The 20,603-nt window shown below is 34.3% G+C and overlaps 1 protein-coding gene across 2 annotated transcripts; it reads right to left on the reverse strand.

Moving 5' to 3' along the window:
* Nucleotides 1-450: 450 nt before the first annotated feature.
* On the reverse strand, nucleotides 451-20,181 carry SLU7 (SLU7 homolog, splicing factor). Of its 2 annotated transcripts, none has more exons than XM_074291976.1 (16): nucleotides 20,047-20,181; nucleotides 13,992-14,173; nucleotides 13,746-13,899; nucleotides 13,234-13,314; nucleotides 12,769-12,933; nucleotides 12,203-12,271; nucleotides 10,592-10,639; nucleotides 7,555-7,686; nucleotides 6,618-6,715; nucleotides 6,363-6,430; nucleotides 5,848-5,987; nucleotides 5,333-5,494; nucleotides 3,414-3,518; nucleotides 1,681-1,752; nucleotides 1,279-1,392; nucleotides 451-757 (listed from the first exon to the last, which is right to left on the reverse strand). In XM_074291976.1, the coding sequence occupies exons 2-16, from the start codon at nucleotides 14,159-14,161 to the stop codon at nucleotides 578-580; spliced, it is 1,758 nt and encodes a 585-aa protein (XP_074148077.1). In that variant the 5' UTR covers nucleotides 14,162-14,173; nucleotides 20,047-20,181; the 3' UTR covers nucleotides 451-577. The 2 variants fall into 2 exon arrangements, with proteins under 2 accessions (XP_074148077.1, XP_074148079.1); XM_074291978.1 differs by lacking the exon at nucleotides 20,047-20,181 and adding an exon at nucleotides 19,836-19,937.
* Between the last annotated feature and the right edge of the window lie 422 nt (nucleotides 20,182-20,603).

A 20,603-nucleotide genomic window follows, 5' to 3' on the forward strand; every position in this document is an offset into this window, starting at 1 on the left:
TGCAGGAATTCGTTTGGCTTGATATATTTATTTTTAACAAGCTTTTTCTTGCCTTCTGAATGGATGGAACAGAAGGGAGAAGTAGAAGAAAAAATTCAGAATTGAAACAAAAATAACACTAAAATTATAAATACTAAGCCTTTAAAATAAATAACTTCTAAGGAGAAAAAAAATACACGATACTGATTTCTCTGAAAGCAGCTTGCAGTGAATCTAAGTTCTTTTTTTTTTTTTTTTTTTTTTGAGGCTGGGGTTAAGTGACTTGCCCAGGGTCACATAGTTAGGACGTGTTAAGTGTCTGAGATCACATTTGAACTCGGGTCCTCCTGAATTCAGGGCTGGTGCTTTATCCACTGCGCCACCTAGCTACCCCTGTGAATGTAAGTTCTAGTAAACACCTCCATCATAATCTGCTTGCTGGTTTTTCTCTCTAGAGTAGAAGAGGTAATGTACTGATGAAAGAGTTCCAGAAATTTATTTAAAAGATAGTAAGGAAAACAAATGAGGTTTTTTCCATCACTGTTTACCAAGAGAATAATAAGAATATATACAATTTGGGTGAATCTTCTTTCAATTATTATTGTCCAAGAAAAGAAGCCATGGGGTCATCTGGCCTCTGACGTTTCATCCTATAGGCTTCCATTTCTTCTTCTGTAGGCTCTCGGGTCTCATGCATGCTATTGTAAGGCCTCTTCCTTTCATCTACCTGCATGATCTCCTTGACATGGAGAAGGCGGGCCTCCTCAGCATTTAATGCCTATAGAGAAAAATAAAATAAATAAATACTGGCATTTTAAACATAAATCTACTTGCCCAGTAGTGGCAAGGCAAAATGGCTGCAGCATTGGGCACTGTGACATCAGAAACCACTCTGCTGGCAGAGCTGAAGGAATTCTTCAAACTCTTAATTGGAGCCAATTATTATTCAGCTTGCCCCATTGTTTTAGTTTGTAAAAATTGATTCTCATGAATTTTTTCATTTGTGTTAACTGTTTTAGTCAATTTTAATGTATTTTTATTAAATGACAAAGACTAAACAGAATTTGTTTCTCTGATATGTTTTCCTAGGCTTGGCTTCGGATAGAGAATTACACTTTAGAAGTACCTACTTCAAGGCCAATAAGTCAGATTTTTTTTTTTTAGACAGTTTAGAGACATTGGGAGAATTTCATTTGCAAATATTCTAAAATTTCAGAAGTGACACCTTCACAAAAAGCACACTCCTTAGGAATGAAGTTTAGGAGTTGCTTCATGGGCAGTTATGCAAAGGCATTGTACCTTTTTCAGTTTTTCGTGTTTCTTCTTTTCTTCACCCTCACTGTCAGAACTACTCTTCCTATGCTTCTTCTTCTTTTTCTTCTTCTTCTCCTCTTTCTGCTTCTCTTGGTGAAGCTTTGAGAAACGATTAAGAAGTAGAGTTAATAGTATACTGAAAAAACACACGAAGCCAAATAACTTTGGTTTGAATAGAGTTAGGGAGGTTCCTTAATCTTTCATGAATACTTATTTGAATTATTGCACATATCTGCTTTGAGAAAAGTGTTTTGTAAATTTTAAATTGCTATATTAATGTGAACTGTTATTAATATGCTCAAGAGAATTAAATGTTCACTTCTACCATTTATTTACAGATTGTAAAGAACATTTTTACCCTGTAAAATGAATAGGACTATGACCTACCTCCATTAGAGTTTTTGGTCTGCTTGTTTGCTCTTCTCCTACAGAATCATCAGGAATATATTCATCTGCATTCTGTTTAATTAAAAAGGAAAACAAAATGAATTTAACTGGTGTACCCTAATGAACAAATATCATGAGAAAAAGGAACTACCCACATCACTGTCTACCTAACAGTGGATAAACAGACATTGTTTTGGTATGTCTGACTTAAAGCTATGCTACAATGAAATAAGCTGGGACTATAGCCTGGGTGGACATACATTATTGAGCAGAGGGGTCAAACTCCTACCTGCAAAATTCCTGAGTGTGGCTATAACCAAATGAAAATGTATCCAGGAAATTTTTAACAAAATAAAAAAAACACAGAAAATGTTGGTTTATGGTTTTCTAAGTCTATATGGAGCCTACAGGAATCCAGATCATTCTATTTGAGCTTGATACCCCTGTTAGGACTGACTCTGCCTCTCATATATATGACTGCAGCAAAGTTACAAATACTTTCATAGCTTCATAACTATAAAGTATGGACACTAGCACTTATGTCAACATGTTTTGGAACTGCAAACTATTAACCATGCCATTATAATCTTAACTAATTGTATATTATATAGCCTTAGATCAGGAGAGGGATAGGGATTGCACTTGTGATTTCAGTGGCATAGAGAACAACTTGGTGAGGAAATGCCTTCTAGCAATCCAAGTTGGCATTATCTTTACAACTTAATAGTCCTTTACATGAACTGATGCTGAGTGAAATGAGCAGGACCAGAAGATCATTATATACTTCAACAACAATACTACTATGATGATCAATTCTGATGGATGTGGCCTTCTTCAACAATGAGTTGAACCAAATCAGTTCCAATAGAGCAGTAATGAATTGAACCAGCTATACCCAGGGAAAGAACTCTGGGAGATGAGTGTGAACCACTACATAGAATTCCCAATCCCTCCATTTTGTCCGTCTGCATTTTTGATTTCCTTCACAGGGTAATTGTACACTATTTTTTTTTTTTTTAATTTGATTTGATTTTTTTCCCCTGAGGCTGGGGTTAAGTGACTTGCCCAGGGTCACACAGCTAGGAAGTGTTAAGTGTCTTGAGACCAGATTTGAACTCGGGTCCTCCTGAATTCAAGGCTGGTGCTCTATCCACTGTGCCACCTAGCTACCACCAATTGTACACTATTTGAAAGTCTGATTATTCTTGTGCAGTAAAATAACTGTATGGACATGTATACATATGTTGTATTTAACATATACTTTAACATATTTAACATGTATTGATCTACCGTGCTATCTGAGAGAGGGGGTGGGGGGAAGGAGGGGAAAAATTGGAACAAAAGGTTTTGCAATTGTCAATGCTGAAAAATTACCCATGCATATGTCTTGTAAATAAAAAGCTATAATTTAAAAAAAAAAAAGAATTAAAAAACAAACAAACAAACAAAAAAAACAATTTAATAGTCTTAGACAGTTGCTTATGGGCACTGAGAGGTTAAACTTGCTCAGGATTACATAGTCAGCATATTGCAGAGGTAGGACCTGAACCTAAGTGTTCCCTGCTTCAGACTTGACTCTTTATCCATTAATATCAATCTGCTTCTTTTTTAAGATCAGAAAGTACAATTTTCTGGAAAAAAAAATTCTAGAAAATGTAAAGACAAGCAATAAGAAGAGTGACCCTAACATTTAATAATCAATCTGTAGTGTTTCCAGAAAAAGGGATACTCACAGCAATTTCCTTCCCAGCTTCTCCAGTACAGTAGGAAAACTTAACGAAGGAATGACAGCACTTATATCCCCATCTACCTTCTTTCCAATAGGAACCCCAGATATGCTGTAGATGAGAAAAGACATTATTGAAAAACAAATAGATGCTACTTTTCTCTAATTGATTCTTTATCTCACTTCCCAGAAAAGGCTGCTTCAAAACCTCCCAAATCACAAGTCATTCATTCTCTCCCCTCCTTCCTAGCTCAGAATACATCTCACAAATAGACTAGCTTCATAAGCTCCTTCCTCTCACCTTTTCCACATTTCAAAGCCTTTTAAATTGTCCTTTATTTTTTCCTCCTTTACTTTCTGATGAAGAGGTGATCTTTCTCTTCCACAAGGCTAATTCTTTTATCTATAATCACCTCTGTCTCTCCATATATACCAATTCCTTATCTGCTTACTCAACCCTATTAACCATCACATTCAGCTCTATCTCATACCTCTCTTCCTTTTCACAGATGAATTTCTAGAAAAAGTTGTAAACATTAGTTGCTTTACTTTCTCTCATTCTCTTTTCTATCCTTTGCCATTTGGCTTGTGACCTCAACATTCAAATGAAATTACTCTTACCAAAGTAACAAATGTCCTGTAACCATAAAATTTGATGGTCTTTTCTCAAAGCTCATATTTTTTGGTCACTATAATGCATGACAATGTATCATTTTCTTTGTCTCATTGCTCTCTCCTTTTTGGGTTTTCTTATATATCTGATTGTTCCTTCTGTCTTTTTTGCTACATCTTCATCCATATCATGACTCCAATTGTGGATATACCTTCTGGATCCTCTTCTATTCTCTTTTTACATTTTTTATTAGTCAATCTCATCAGCTCCTTTTGCGTTAAATTATCATCTCTTTGTAGATGACTCCCTGATCTATGTTATCTTGTTCCCAACCTCTCTTCTGAGTCTAAATGTACATCTTTAACTACCTACTTGATATTTCAAAATAGATGGCCTGTGTCCTGTGAGCATCTCAAACATGATAGGTTCAAAACTAAACTTATTACCCTTCTTTCTAAATGCCACACTTCTTCTAAACTTCCTAGACACAAGTACAAATCTCCTAGATTCTCTCAACTCCAAAATAATACTTAAGTCCTTATTCTTCACACACTACATATTCAATCAATAGCTAAATTTTTAAATTACTACTTCCACAATATCCATAGTATCACCCATCCCCTTTTTTCTACATACTAATCCAGATACCACCCAATTTTATTTTATTTTTTTGCTGAAATTATTACAATAATCTCTTAATTAATCTCCTTGACTCAAGTCTCTCTCCTTTACAATCAAACATCCTCCCAAGTGTCAAAGTTAGTTTTTACTAAAGCACTGGTCTGACTACATTACTACCATAACTCATTTAATTACAATGGCTTTTGACTGCATCCAAGATCAGATGTAAGCTCCTTTGTTTAGTTTTTAAAGCCTTTTACTACTTACTTGACTCCAATCTTAAAAATTATTCTCCTTTCCACACTCTACAGCCCAAGCAAATTGGTCAAACTACTGTTCCCTAACACATATCATTCCATCTCCTGTCTTTACATTAGCTATCCCTCATGCTTCCTTATGTCCACCTATTATTTCCTCTGGCTCTAATGCTGTTCTACATCAAGCCTTCTCTGATGTTCTTGTCAGCAAAGATGTCAGTAAAGTGATGGTGTGATTGGGATCTTAGGACTGGTAAGATGGAAAGAGAAGTAAAGTTCCAAATATGGTATAATAATTAATTTGCTGGGTAGGATAGTCTCTACGTTTCATTTTCTAATAGGGGTTAATAAATTTCTTAAAGCAATAACTGATGCTCTTAGCATTATAGAGACATTAGCTAAAATAGACAAATATGAAACATAGTTTGAGCTTACTGTATGATTGTTGATCCTGACATCTTCCTCATACTTAGAGCAGGCAATAGCTCTCTCTTGTCCTTTGATGATTGTTCCGTGTCTTGAATATTCCACATAGTCTTCTGTTTGAGCTAAGAGTAACTCAGAGGGGGGAGCATCCAGGTGTTCTTGACCTCCATACTAAAAAAAGAAATTATGCCTGGTGAAGTATGCTCAAAGTTTTTATTCAAACAGATATTTAAATCACTTTATATAAATTGGTAAAATCTAAAAAAAAAAAAAAAAAAAAAAAAATTATTGAATTCTTCTCAAAAGAAAAAGAAAGGCAAATAGCAATGGATTTTTACCTACTTAATTGAAGATATTCTAGAGTAGCATGAAAAATTATAACTGGTAAAAATACTGACAAATGAAAACATAAAATTTAAGTTTATGAAAATAAAAGTTTTTAGAATTTTGCTAACATGAAGCAATACATATTAAAAATAATTTTTCTTGACAGTGTTATTAACTTCAATTTTGGCCTAAATTACCTTCTCTAGAATGCTTTCTTTCTGTTGTTCTTTGAAATCTTCTTTCTTGACTTTAAATGATTTATACAGTAACTCCAGTTTTGTTGGATCTGCTTGGAGATGCACTTCAGACCCTTTGTCATAAGCTTCCCAGGCAAACACTATAATGAGTGAAGATATTGGAAAAAAACCAAGTTATTAGCTAAATAGTGCATTTAGAAAACAAGAATTGAACAATTTCGATGTACAGGCATAGCTATGTATCAAAGAAACTAAAAAGAGGAAAAGGACCTTGGTATCTTCTAAAAGGCTTACGACATAGTTGTGAAAAGAGAATAATATTATATTTTGAATATTTACGTGCATTTATAGTGGTACTGATATACATTTGGCTAGGATTATCATTTGACTTGAACTTCAAAAGCATAACAAAATTTTCTTTGGCTAGTATTTTCATTAATTGGTCCATCAAAAGCAAGTCTTTTCTACAGGAAAAACCTAACATCATCAAGGTTTAATTTGATGAAAATACTTACACTGTGTTTGTGCCATTGAAATGGTATCTCCAGTGTATCGCACGAAATTGTCTCCTGCATAACTAACTCTAAAAGGAAAAAAAAGATTATTTAATAAGGCTGACTTCTCAGAAAGGTAGGCTGCTTCTTTTATGACCGTGTCACAGCATAATATATTAATTTTAATTTAAGAGTTGACCACTTATCTCACCTTCAATTTAAAATACCCCCTTACTCTGCAAGATGCATACAAAATAAGACTTTAAACATACTTACTCATCAGGATTCTTTCCTGCATTGGCATAGGGATTCTCTCGCATTGCTCTTGTTTTTGGATCATAGTAGGCAGAATTGGGATCTAAGTTTCTCAAGTACTAAAAAAGAGAAAAAGAAAACATTAAATAGTAACATTTAGTTGTTCAATAAGAACTTTTCAATTAAGTGGTGTGCAGCTGAGAAAATCAAAGTACAGAACAGACACAGGAAGATTGTGTGATAATCTATTCTGATAGACCCAGATCTTTCCAGTGATCCAAGGCAATTCCAAAAAACTTTGTATGGAAAATGCCATCTGCATCCAGAGAGAGAACTATGGAAGTTGAATGCAGACTGTTTTTTCTTTTGTCTTTTTTTCCTTTTTAGTGATTTTTTTTCTTCTGTTCTGATTGGAGTTGGGTTTTTTTTTGTATGTGTGACTTGCCCAGGGTCACATAGCTTGTAAGTATTAAGTATCTGAGGCCAGATTTGAACTCTTATTTTCCTGACTCTAGGGCTAGTGCTCTATCCACTGTGCCATCCAGCTACCCCATTCTGGTTTTTCTTTTCCAACAAGACTCATATGGAAACATGTTAAAAATGAATGTACAATTATAATCCATATCAGACTGCTTGCTAGCATGAGAAAGGGGAAGTTTTGGGACTCAAAATCTTGCAAAAATAAAACTTGAATACTATCTTTACATGTAATTGGAAAAATGTGCTATTAAAATAAAATTTGCAAAAGAAAATCAGAGTATAGAATGTGCAGCACTGGGGAGGAAGAGATATGGTTTAGATAGGAGCCTCAATATAGTCACTATTCTAGGTTCTCAAAAGTCTTGCCTTGGAAATGTTCTTACTCCTAATAAAAAAAAAAAATAACCACAACTATATAAAAATTAATTATTAATTGGAATCCTTAATGAGTTATGAAATAAAACAACTTATAGCTTACTTTAGCAATGTCTTCTCTAATTCTGAGATTCCGGACAGTAATTCGTCTTTTAGAGTCAAAATTTTGTCCAGGCATATCAATATCATCTGCATATTTATCTTCATCTTCATCTTCACTGTTATGGTCTCTTTCCTAAAATAGGACAAAGTTAGAAAACGATTAAGAAAAAGAAGGATCAGGGTTTTATTTTAGGTTTAAGGGGGTCCATATGAACAATACCAAATTACTATCAACTAAGCAAAAACAATTATACAGTATCTATATAATTTGTAGCAAACACTGTAAATACAAAGATAAAAGTGAGGTAATCCTGACCATCAAAGAATGTACCTTCTAATGGGAGAAACAAGATGTATAAACATAAAAGAATACAAAACACAAGAGTAGGAAGTGATTTCATTGGCAAAGGTATCTTTAAGATGAAGAAACTCCCTCCATCATTGCAGATTTACATCTTTTCTGTAACTTGTAGCCTAAAATTTTTGTTAGCAGATATTTTGGCTCATGGGCTAGCCACCTTTTTTTTTTTTTTTTTTCTAGGAATAGTTTTTAATATTTTTAGATACAATAAGACTTTATTTTAAAATGAAAAAGTCATTCTTAGCTTACTGTGCTCCTTCCGCATCTCTGCCTTTTACAACACCTACCATTTTTCAAAGTTCAAGTCAAGTACCACCTTCTAAATGAGGTCTTTATTGAATCCTGGCCTAGAGCACTAAGAAGTTAAGTGGCTTGCTCAGGGTCATACATAAAGTTGGTATAGAAGTAGCAGACTTGAAACCCAGATCTTCCTGGTTCCAGGATCACTTCTTTATCTACTATACCACACTGTCTCTCTTAAATTCAAAGTATATATACTTTTATAAATAAACTTATATACTTAAATACAAAGTAATTTTATTTGTGAGGGTAACCTGGTATTAGGTTCCCTAGTATCAGGGAATCAGCAAAGGTCTTACTGACCTAAGCTATTTCAGATATGGGAGACAAAGGCACAAAATATGACATATAGATCACTGTAAATAAAATTCAGCAAGTTGGCCAATGTGGCTGCAGTACAGAATATCTGAAGAGGAACAATATGTACAAGGAAGAAATGGGTAATGGTTTTGAAAAGGTAGTCTGTACATGGTTAAGAAAGGGCTTCAAACTCCAAAAAGAGGAGTTTCCATATGATCCTAGAGGCAATATGGGGTCCCTGGAACTTTGTGAGAAGGAAAATTATCTTGTCACTGTGCCTTAGGAACATCATTTTGGCAGTCGTGTGGATGATAGCTAGAGAAGGAAGAGATCTGAGATAAAAAGAACAATTAGTAGACTATCTCAGTAGACCTGATCTGGGCTTGACTGGGTGATAGATAAGGGGAGAGCAAGGGAAAGATGAGAGATTCCTGGAAATAAGATTAATAAAACTTGGATAAGAAAACGAAGAGTGAAGAATAGATTTGAATTGGAGATCAAGGGTGGTGCCTTCAAAAGAAACAGGAAAGAAAATAAAACAAATGAAATCTGGGATAAAGATAAAAAGTCCTGTTTTTTTAGTTATGAGATTCTATGGGACATCCAATGGGTTTGAGATATGTATAAAACATCCAGGTGGAGATAATCCAGACAGTTAGAAAAAAAGAGTAAAAGACCTAGTTGACTAGATAATATATAAATATAAATTCGCAATGGATTCACTCAACACAGTCAAGTGACTTCCTTTAGCAATAACCAATAGTAGGCATATGGGACATGGAAGGCAGATGGTGAGGAGTAGTCAAGGATTAAGGTCTAGAAAGAAATTAGTGGTAACAGGACAATGGGGCAAAAGATTCAAGAGAAGATGGCACTGTAAAGTTGAACTAATTAACTAAAGAAATAAAAATCTGAAAGGAAGAAAGTGAAACTAGAGCAATAGCTATGATCTGGGAAAGTAGGTAGAAGTTTTGGTGAGAACAAAGTCATGGGTTAGCAAAAATGACACCCAGAGAAGAGATGGAAAGGCAAAAAGTTATAGCTAGAAGAATTTCCTAATTATGGAAATGGAACTCTTGTAAATGATGACAGATGACATTGAGTTCAAAGGTATGCCCTTCTGTATGTGTGTTATATGTGTGTGTGTGTGTGTGTGTGTGTGTAGTAAGGTGGAATGAAGTCAGAAGATGACAGGGCTGAGTATACTGATGAACTGGGAAGTGAGGGTGTTTGAGGAAATAAGATGTAAATCAAAATCCCTCAACATAAGGTCGGGTGTTGGAATAGAGAAGAATATAGTAAACCAGGTAATTAACGTCTTGATGAAGGGCAGAAAATGATCCGGGGAGCAGGAGAGAACAGTCACTAGAGGTTAGATCAGCTGATCTATTGGGAAGACATGAACCTCAAAGGTGCAAAAAGATGAGCTTACACCAACTAGACAGCAGGAATCCCCCTTTCTCCTCTCATGCCTCCAAGGTTGACTGTGTTGATGAGACTTCAGAGATGGTACATTTAATACCAGGCATAAGAGGCAATGTCTTCTGGGGAAAGCAGGTTTCTGTGATTGCAACATGGAAGGAATGTGAAAGGAAGTGGCCTAAAATGAAGGAATGCTAAATGGAGCCATAGGAGAGAGAAAAAATTTTTCTGGAAAACAGGGGAGTGAAATGGGGTATAATGTTGTTTAAGGAGAACAGCAGGGCAAACATCAAGAAATCCATGATCTGGCTGGACCTTGGTGTCCTAGCAGGATTGGCTAGATGAATGCAAGTCAGTGTAGGATCTGGTCATTTATAGGGTGTTGAAATGCAGTTTGATTTCCTCATATTCCAATCAATAGATGGGGAAGAAAACAGCTTTAGTTTTGTTAAACAAGAAAGCTAAATTTTAAACATAATAGCTTCCTGGCAAATAAAAGTTAATATTTTTCTTAAGAAAATATAAACCAGTTACTACCCTACTAAGGAAATTTAAAACTACAGGTATGAATGTCATACAATCTCTCTCCTGAGTCAACAGTAACTATGAAAATTCAATGTAGATCCAAATTATTTCTGAGACAAAAATTTCCTACCGTTTGAGAATTTGGTTCTTCTTCCCCCCACTGATGTTTTGGGGAATTCTGTATTAAGAAAAAAAAGATTTTGTAATTTCTGAATGCAGAAATGTGATAATACAAACTATTAGATTTCTAATATTAATATTATTTAATCATATTAATATCTACTGTGTCCTAAATTAGGACCAATAAGAATTCTAAATAGAACTATCATCACATATATTTTAATTGCATTATATTATCAACAATCAATACTATTTAAAATTGTTACCCTGAGCTTAATTATTTAAGTCTATTATTTAGACTTATTTATTAGAATTCTGTAATTCCTCCACGAAGGAGTTATAGAAAGATAAGCATAAAAAATACAAAGAAGGAGAAAATAAATGTCGCTTATAATAAGCATCAGTATATCAAGTACCCAATAGGTGAGATTGAGGATATAAAAAAAAAAAAAAAAAAAAAAAAAAACTACTCAATGCATGTTAATGCTGTTCAGTTATTTCAGTTGTGTCTAACCCTATGATTTCTTTTGGAGTTTCCTTGGCTGTATTCCTTACTGGAGGGATCTGCCATTTCTTTTCTGGCTCATTTTATAGAGGAGAGACTGAGGCAAGCAGGGTTAAATGACTTATCCAGGATTACACAGCAAGCAAGTGTCTGAGACTGGCTTTAAACTCATGAAAATGAGTCTTCTTGACTCCAAGCCCAGCACTATATCCACTGTGTTACCTAGCTGCCCTCCATGTATATAACTGAAGTTATACAATCAACTATATTGGTTATCAAGTTTAAAAAGTTGACGGTATGAACTGAGTTTAATCATTGCCCAGGCAGGCCGTATAACCACTGGAAGTTACAGTTAACTCAGATGTAATAGTTTCTAGGTTTAATGATAAGGAATTTCCAGCATGTTTGTTAAAGATGACCCATGTGGCTAGCTAGTGCTACCATATTCTTTCTCTGCTTGGAACTGCTGCAAGATTTAGATGTTAATGAAGGCAAATATGCTGAAAAGTTATCCAAAATACCATTCAAAGATTTTGATACCATTCTCTATATAGCTGCAAAATAAAAAAACAAAAACCCATCTCGTAATTTAAATGCCCAACAAGATAATAGTTAAATAGATTATGATACAATGATGTGATAATTAAATAATGTTTTAACTGAGACTTAGGTATATTAAAAAAAGTTCCCTTTTCCTCTTTCTAAAAAGTACAAAAAAAAATTTACCTCAGTGGCTCCTGAATAAAAAAGGAGTTGGAAATTTTGTTTATTTTATAATTAACAAAGAGTATAATTTCCTCTTTGACATTTTGCTTAATAACTTAAATGTCTATGTTGCCAATTGTCTGTTTTCTTAAAGTCATTGTTAACATACATAGTGATTAAAAATGTAATAATAAAAGCTATGAGATATTTTTCTTGTTTTCCCGAGATGTAAGAAGGATTAAGATTAGTTCTCTAGATGCTATGAATACTTTGCAAAGCACTAGAAAATGAAAGGCTACGATTTTATGTATTAAAAACAAAACTTGTACGAAGAGTAAATTGTGTAAAGAAAGGCTAACTATACTTTTGTCAAATACATTTTCATTGAAGTTATGATATTCAATTACTTACCACTTGTTCCATTAACTTTCCTGAGGCTAATTCTTCCTGTAGCTTCTGAGCTTTCAATGTACGTTTAGCCTAAGAACAAAAACATTTTAAATCACAAACAAAAATATTCAACCTTGTGATAAGCTAAAAAAAAACAAAAACAAAAACAAACCAAAAACACAAAAACCATGAAACATATAAGTAGCACTTTTACTATTTTCAAAAGTTAGACCATATAATCTTCTACCAGTCTAAAAACATTATGATTATAAGTACAAAATAAACTACAAGTGTAGGCAATAAATAATTTCTAACTTATCTTCATATATCAGTTCCTCAATTTAGACACTAAAATAAACACCTAAATGAAAAACAAAATAATCATCCTGATTGAATTTAATGTCATTTACTAATTGGGTAAATCCATTATTACTACCATTAACTTATAAATGAAACACAACAGCTATATATAATCCTAGACATATTCTCTGAGTTCATTCTGTTTTGTTTATACAGAATGTGAAAAGAGAAAACAAAATGTATATTCATTCATTAAGGATTATGGAAAATCAGAGAATTTTACTCACAAGGTCAACTTTGGCATATTCTTCCACAATCTTCATATGTTCCTCTGAGTTGTAACCATTCCAGCGATCCCTTTTACCATCATAATCAAACATAAGTTGAGGTTGTATATGTTCATCTGGTGCTATGTTAGTTCCTGTGAATTTGGCACCAACACGCCTAGGTCTCTGAAAAAATAGACACAATTATTTAACAAAAGATAAAATAATGTTATCAGAAACTTTCATCTCATCTTTCTCCTACATAGATTGGAATGACAATAACACCTTATACAGAATAACTGTTTTTAACTTTGACCAATGACCACTTTTTCTTCATTTGGAATTTTCTGATGATTTTGATCGTATTTTCTCAACACATACTTCTGTTCACTAAAGAGAATGCTACAAAAACCATTCTCAAAAAAATAAAACGAAATAGACAGAATCTTTGTCAAGAGACTCCAAAGCCTTCATTACAAAGCTTACCTCAAAGCAATCTTTTTTTTTGTGGGTCATAGCCCCACAATTTTCACATGCTCCTTTGCGATATTTTGTAGTCACAACATTCTACAAATGCAAACAAAATATAAAGACTTAGTTCTATCAAGATATATGTGGTAGAAATAATGTTTTTGGAATATATGCTTCAATATGTCTTTCACGACAATGGTACCCTAAAATATTGAAACATCTCATATGATAAAGTAAAATATTGTTGGAAAAATTATTAATTTGGACTAAATTAGAGAAAAAAAAATCCTCAAAAGGAAAACAATCTGGTTGAAATTTGAGGGGAAGTCTAAAGATTTTGGCAACATGACTGAATAATGAAAGCCTATGAGCTAATATTACACATTATATGAATTTTAAGTTTCCAAACAGGTTTGGAATTATTTATTATTATTATTATTATTATTATTTTAAAATATTTTTGAGGGGGGCATATTATGTGCATGATTTAAAATTTTTCTTCCAACTAATACCCATAGGTCACATACCTCCTTTACACCTCTCTTATACCATTCTCCAGATGAACTGTACTCTTTTTGTTTCTCAGGTTGGGGTCTTTGATGCTTTAGTGTGGGTCTTTTTGATGGATCTATATACCATGGCACAGAGGAGATGTACTGAGGAATATGAGGATTGATATCTCTATGATGAAATAAAAGTTAGAAAGTTTAATAAGGGAGAAATTAATGTAAATTTAGTATAAATACGCTTTTCAAGAAAATTTAAATACTTACTTTCCTTCCTCATCCACTTCAGCTGGGGCATTACCCAGCTTTCTCTGTTCTTCTAGCTCCTTCTTCTTTCTCCAGTCTTCCCTTGTCATTTTCTTTGGCTCTTCCAAACCCATGTCACTTGATCCCCCTGGGGGGCCAGAATTTATTGCTTCTGAAACAGCAGCTGACATGGTCCTGTTTATCTATGAGGAGGAAAAATAATTTAGATTTGATGGAGATTGATTTTTATTTTATCATTATTTAAGGCACTTGAGTACATGCCAATAATTAATAATCCTGATTCCTTCATATTAGTAGCACAGGTATATTGATGGAAGTCTCCCACTGATTTCACATACCTACAATACTTACTATACATATATATAAGTATATATACATATATATGTATACAGGCAGGTATATACACACACACACACACATATATACATATATATCTGAAGCTATAAACCTGTATTAAAAAATCCTTAGGAACATAGACTTAGAGCTTTAGAAGCAAATTTAGAGATTATTTGGTTGAATGCTCTTGTTTTACAGATGAAGAAACTGGGATTAAGTGCGGTTAAAACACCGTGCAAGAAGACAGATAGCAAAGTTGCCCTGAGGAGTCAAGCCTGGTGCTCCTTATTTTTCTTAAGTGTTTTTTTTTTTTTTTAATTTAACAAACACTAAATAAAATAAACAAGTCTAGTTACAAAATAAAACAAAGAGGACTGTACATAAAATAGCAAATGTCTGTGTATGTATTCTAGACTTCCATTTAATCTGTGCATTTAAACAATGTTTCAATGACCCTTCTTTCTTTACTTTTGTATGCTACATTCTTTTCCTCACATTCTCCTTAAACCATGCTTTCTTTTTCCTCTAAGTTGAGGTATCTCTTATATACCCCTCCCCTTGCCCACCCTACCAAGGCTTAGCAATGATTGTCTTCTTTTTAACCAATATACCAATGCACACTTAGTCCTGACTATGGTGTCTTTCTGAATGGTGTCAACAGAATAGAAGGGTCAGGGTGGTGAGAATCCCTATAATAATTTTAATAAACATTTCTTTATTTCCCAGCATGTGTAAAAACTATGTATAAGGAGCTAGTACAGGCAGTGTTAGAGACATAAAAGAAAAAGATTGTACTGTCTACATCAAAGAAAGTCAAATACTAATGAAGGCCAAGAAGGAAGAAGTACTGTACAAGCATGAGAGATGGCTTAAAGAAACAAAATAAATCATAAAAATTTTCAGAGGTCATCTGATACAACTTGTATTTGACAGTGAATCCTCTGCTGTAGTAATGTCAAACACTTTCCACAACATTATACATGATGGGTAGTCAGCCCAAAACAAATTAAAATATAATTGTGAAATATTTTAAAAATTAATTAAAATACAATAGAACATAATGTTAATATGTAGTTTTTGAAGTCCCTATGAGATCCCAGGGATCCTTAGATTAGTGACCTTGTTTCTACATCAACAAACTGTAGGCTAGCCTTGAGTGTGGAAAAACCAATGACAGGCAAGGATAAGAAAGTACAGCATAAAATTAAGGAAGGGAAATAAAGCTGTGACTACAAGTTGGAGCCAGATGTCAAATAGGCCTTAACCATTAGGCTAAGGAATCTGCATTCTTGTGGGCAGTGGGAAATCACTGAAAAAGGATCAGAAGTGGAAAGTAATATACAGGATGATTATACCAATACAAATGGAAATAACAGTAAAAACAACAACAAAAAACTTTGCATACTGTGTAAGTATAATGTTATCTTCCTCTCATATTTATAGAAGTAGACAAATTAGGGGGGGTGGGAATATTGTATAAATTGTTAAGACATGGTTTTCAAACAATAAGCATTTATTTAAACACCTATTATACACCAAACATTATACTAGGAATCAGGGCTACAAAGACCAAAAAAAAGAAAACAATCAAGAGTTGGCTGATTTTATTGAACTGTTCCCCTCCTTGTTCTTTAATCTTTGTCCTAATGGATGTGTGGGAGGAAAATATTTGGAAGTTAAGGTGATATAAAACAAAATAATCATTAAAATTAAGATTTTAAAAAGTCATTAGTGTATATGACTTGATAGCCACAAAGATGTGATATTTTGGGACTAAGTTTAAATGAAGTCTAGTCTCTAAGACGATGAAGTGATAGTCTCTTTGTATTCTCCCCTGTTCAGATTATATCTGAAATACTGTTACGGTTCTGAAGACTATATTTTGGGAAGTATATTGACAAACTGTTTCCTAAAAAAGTCCTGATCCAGTGACTTGTTACCAAATGGAAGTGACTTTGGGCTATTTAAAGAAAAGCTCAATGTCTGGCAGATTTATCAAATTAGAAAAGTGTCGCTAATACAGTTCTAGCAGTAAGTTCCATCTGCTGTTTTAAGGACAAGTTTACCTAAGTTCAGGAGGAACACACTGGCTACTAGATGATTAATTCTATGATCCATGAAATAATGATCCACAGTCTTATGAAGCCAGCTTCTGTAGTGATGGAGGAAGAGCAGAAAAAGGGACAATGGCTACTCAGTATCATATGAGTTTTAGAGAATCTAAAAACATTAATTTAGTTGCTAGTACTTTCCAAGTATGGAATCTTTGTCCAATAATAATAAACTGACAAAATACTGGAAAAACTGTATCATTCATAATGCCACTCATGTTATAAATTAAAACCACAAAAAATTGTTTATGAATGGAAGGATGACTCGCAGATTTTTTTCTCCTTAGGGAAGTGAATACAAGAGTTGGCTTTATAATGTAATCAGAAAAGAAACATTATTTCATGAGGCAATTTATTATATTACTTTGCAGTGTTCATTATGAGCACGTGAAAAAAAAAAAGACCACAAACATAATTAATTGTGTGGGGCAAATCTATTTCAGAAGACGAAGCAGTAGAAAAAGCCTATAAAAAACTTAAGATCCTTCAAACCAAATAACATATACTTTCATGTACAAAGAATTCAAAGCAATGATGGGCATTGAGCAGAATGGCAAAAAGTCTTGAAAAATATGATTCAAGATTAAGAAATTAAGAGTCTAAAGGCCTAGAGATGACAAAGAAACTTCACGTCTACATACTATAAAGTCCTTTAATAAGAGACTTAAAAAAAACTAGACATAATGAGCACCAATCAACATAATAAAAAAGAAACCATTATCTTTGGAAATAACTGGTTTAATGATATGGTAGTCAATTTAGCATCAGTTATTTGTATTCAATAAGATCATCAAATAATAAGTTAAGGTTAAATTGACACCAAATTAGAACAAAGAATAAAGATAAAATGATGTTGCTGTTTGTGTTACGGACTCCTCTGGAACTCTGATAAACCTATGGACCTCTCTTTGCAAAAGCAACAATAATAGTTAACATCTATATATTGTTTTGCAGATATTATCTCATTTTATCTTCATAATCCTAAGAGATAGGTACTTATCTCTATTTTACAAATGAGAAAATTAAGGGAGACATAGGTTAAATGACTTTCCCTGAGTCATACAGATGAGAATCTGAACTCAAGTATTTTTGACTTCTAGTACAATACTCAATCCACTTCAATATCTAGCTGTCTTTATAAAATAAAATACAAAGGAAACATAATATATTGATATAAGTACATAATTTCCCCCCCATATGACTTCACAGACACCCTCCTCCTCCAATCTATCTCACTGGGAGTTCACAGGCATCAGGTTATAAGTTAGAATTTTGCAAAATAGATCTATTTAAATTAACTACTGACTCCAAAAAAATAGGAAAAGGACAAAAGAAGAATAAATCTGTTGGTCTTTTTATAGTGTCTCTTCTTATCATTAATGATAGTGTTACTACCACATTTGGACTCTATCACTAAAGTAAACGATATGCTATATGAGGAAACAGAAATCAAACTTATAAAGATGACTTTAGGAAAAGTAACTGGACATGAATAAATAATACACTACAGAGGAAATCTATGTTTAAGACAATACAAATTTAAAGGTCCTAATCAATCAATATTGGGAAATGCAGGTATTGTAAAAAAGTGATCAATACAAATTTTTAAAAAGCTTAAGGCAACCAAAAGATGTCATTAACTATCAATTCACACACCTATTTTCTCATATCTATAAAATATTTATGAAAATGATTTATGTACATTATCAAAAGTATATTTGATGAATGTTTGAGAAAGGAACAAATTAGACTTTTATAGATTATTTCCTATAGCTGAATTTTTGATTAAGGATGACAAAATTCTATTATGATGAATGACTATAAAATAACAATATTTGGCAGCTTCAATACTTCTCTAAAGAGGTATCTCGCATACATATATTATTCATATATATATTATATATGGAATATAATATATAGTATATATCCCATCTGATAGATGGAATCACAGAAGATAACTTTGTTCAATAAACCTCTTAATATAAAAAGCAAACAGGGTAACAGGAAAAGACACATGACAAGATGTTCATCATTGTTTGCAGGATATACTTTGAGAAATGCAGATGTCTCGGAGATTACCTATTCGTGGTGAGATTCTCCAGATCACTTGTCAAACATGGGTCAACTACAAACCACAACCCACTTGAATGCTGCTAGAACCAGATTAAAATGCAATTGAGGAATGTTTATCTAAATAAATAAAAATACAATAAAGCAGCTAATATTACATTTTAAAACGAAGTCAATTTGTGGCCAGAGGGACTGGAAGTATGGATTAATGGTATCCATTTCTATTTGAGTTTGACACCACTGCCCTAAATTCTCCTGTTATAAAAGAAATTAAGCTTATAGCAACTCGTTCTGGAACACTGCAACCTTCACGAAATAACTGGTCTGGCAGTTTTTAAAGAAAAATCAAGAGAATGAAAAATTCTTACTGGTCATATTACAATAGGTTGTTGGATTGAATAAGTTCAACTCCACTGCATATACTTCCCCACCTCTTTTCTTTCAAAGCATAGTAAAGTTTGCAAAGGTTACTTTGTTAGCAGGATCTCATTTTATCTTCATAACTACCCCCATTTTACACATGAAGAAACTGAGGCAGACAGAAGGTTAAATTATTGACTACAGTTAATGGTTTGATGCCACATTTGAACTCAGGTCTTCCTGACTAGCTATCTTCCATGCCTAAAATGCCCTCCTGCCTCCTCCCAGAAGTCCTTTAAATCACAACTAAAAGTTTTCCCCAACTCCTCTTAGCGCCAAGGCCTTTCCTGTGAATCTTTTCCTTTTTATCCCATACTGTATATAGTTATGTATCTGTTAGCATGTTGTAGCCTCCTCATGTAGTCATGAGTACATCCAGTGATACAGTACACGGGTTTGTCTTCCTGAATCAAATCGGACTTCAGACACAATAAACTGTGTGACCCTGGGCAAGTCACTTAACCTGATTGGCTTCAGTCTCTAATATTTTGCCCAAAACAATAACAACAAACCTAAGGGTTTCGGGAGCGATTCACAGCTTTTGCTTCTTTTCCTACCCTCAAGTCTGAGGGTCCCCCCTCTTCTTACCCCCTCTCCCCAGTTCTGGAGCTCTGAATGTAGAACCTTGAGTGGGTTCCATGTAAAAGGCCCTGACTGGAGCGAGAAGTTGTGAATCTTGTCCCACAAGGCTTCCTGACAGCACACCTGACACTATCCACTATGAACCTTGGTTGTCAAAAGGTCTGAGTTCAAATCCCGACTCGAACATTTCCCAGCTCTACATCTGCCAACCTTACTTGATTAATGTGTCAAGTTTCTTCAATGGCATATGGGAGTGGGGAGCAGAGAGTGGGGAAGTTTATTACAGATTCCTCGAGGAGCCCCCCCAGAAGGCTCATCCCCTCACCCTGGGTTCTCCACCCGTCTTCAGGCCAGTTCATTCCTCTCCCTCACGCCCAATTCAACTTTCTTGCCCCAGAGGCCACTGGGAAAAAAAAAGCAGAAAAGCCCCCGTTTCGAGGCCCTCCGGGCCCGGAGCAGAAACCGGAAGCTCCGGGACCAGCTCTAGTAATCGCCGTCCCCCGATATCCTCCCTTCAGCAGCTCAAGAGTACTGACCTGGCGGAGTCCCTACGTCTATCGAGCGGAAGACCCCAGAAAAATGACTTGCCGTAATCGCCACCGACCCCGACCCGGACACACTTCTACGGCGGCCAAGCTTTGTTTACATCCGGGAATATACGGAAGCGTCCCACAAGCCATTGGGGCCTACGTATTTTAAAGAGACAGCAAGGAAGTGTTTTCAACTCTCCGCCTAAGCACAAGCAGACATGCGTAGTGACTGCGAAATCTTCCCAAGCCCCTCTCCCTCCGCCCCTTTCCCCGCCCTCCTTTTCAAAAATCTGCAGACCGAAATTTAATTTACGTAGTTCCCAAAGTTCGCTCTCCTTTGAAAGCTCAAGTATATCAAGTATATTTTCAATATACTATTATGTAGACCCACACTTAACACCATATACCAAGATAAGATCAAAATGGGTCCATGATTTAGGCACAAAGAATGAGATCATAGATTAGAGGAACAGAGGATAGTCTATCTCTCAGACCTGTGGAGGAGGAAGGAATTTATGACCAGAGGAGAACTAGAGATCATTATTGATCACAAAATAGAAGAG

The sequence above is a fragment of the Sminthopsis crassicaudata genome, chromosome 2 (genome assembly GCF_048593235.1).
Source record: "Sminthopsis crassicaudata isolate SCR6 chromosome 2, ASM4859323v1, whole genome shotgun sequence".
NCBI lineage: Eukaryota > Metazoa > Chordata > Mammalia > Dasyuromorphia > Dasyuridae > Sminthopsis > Sminthopsis crassicaudata.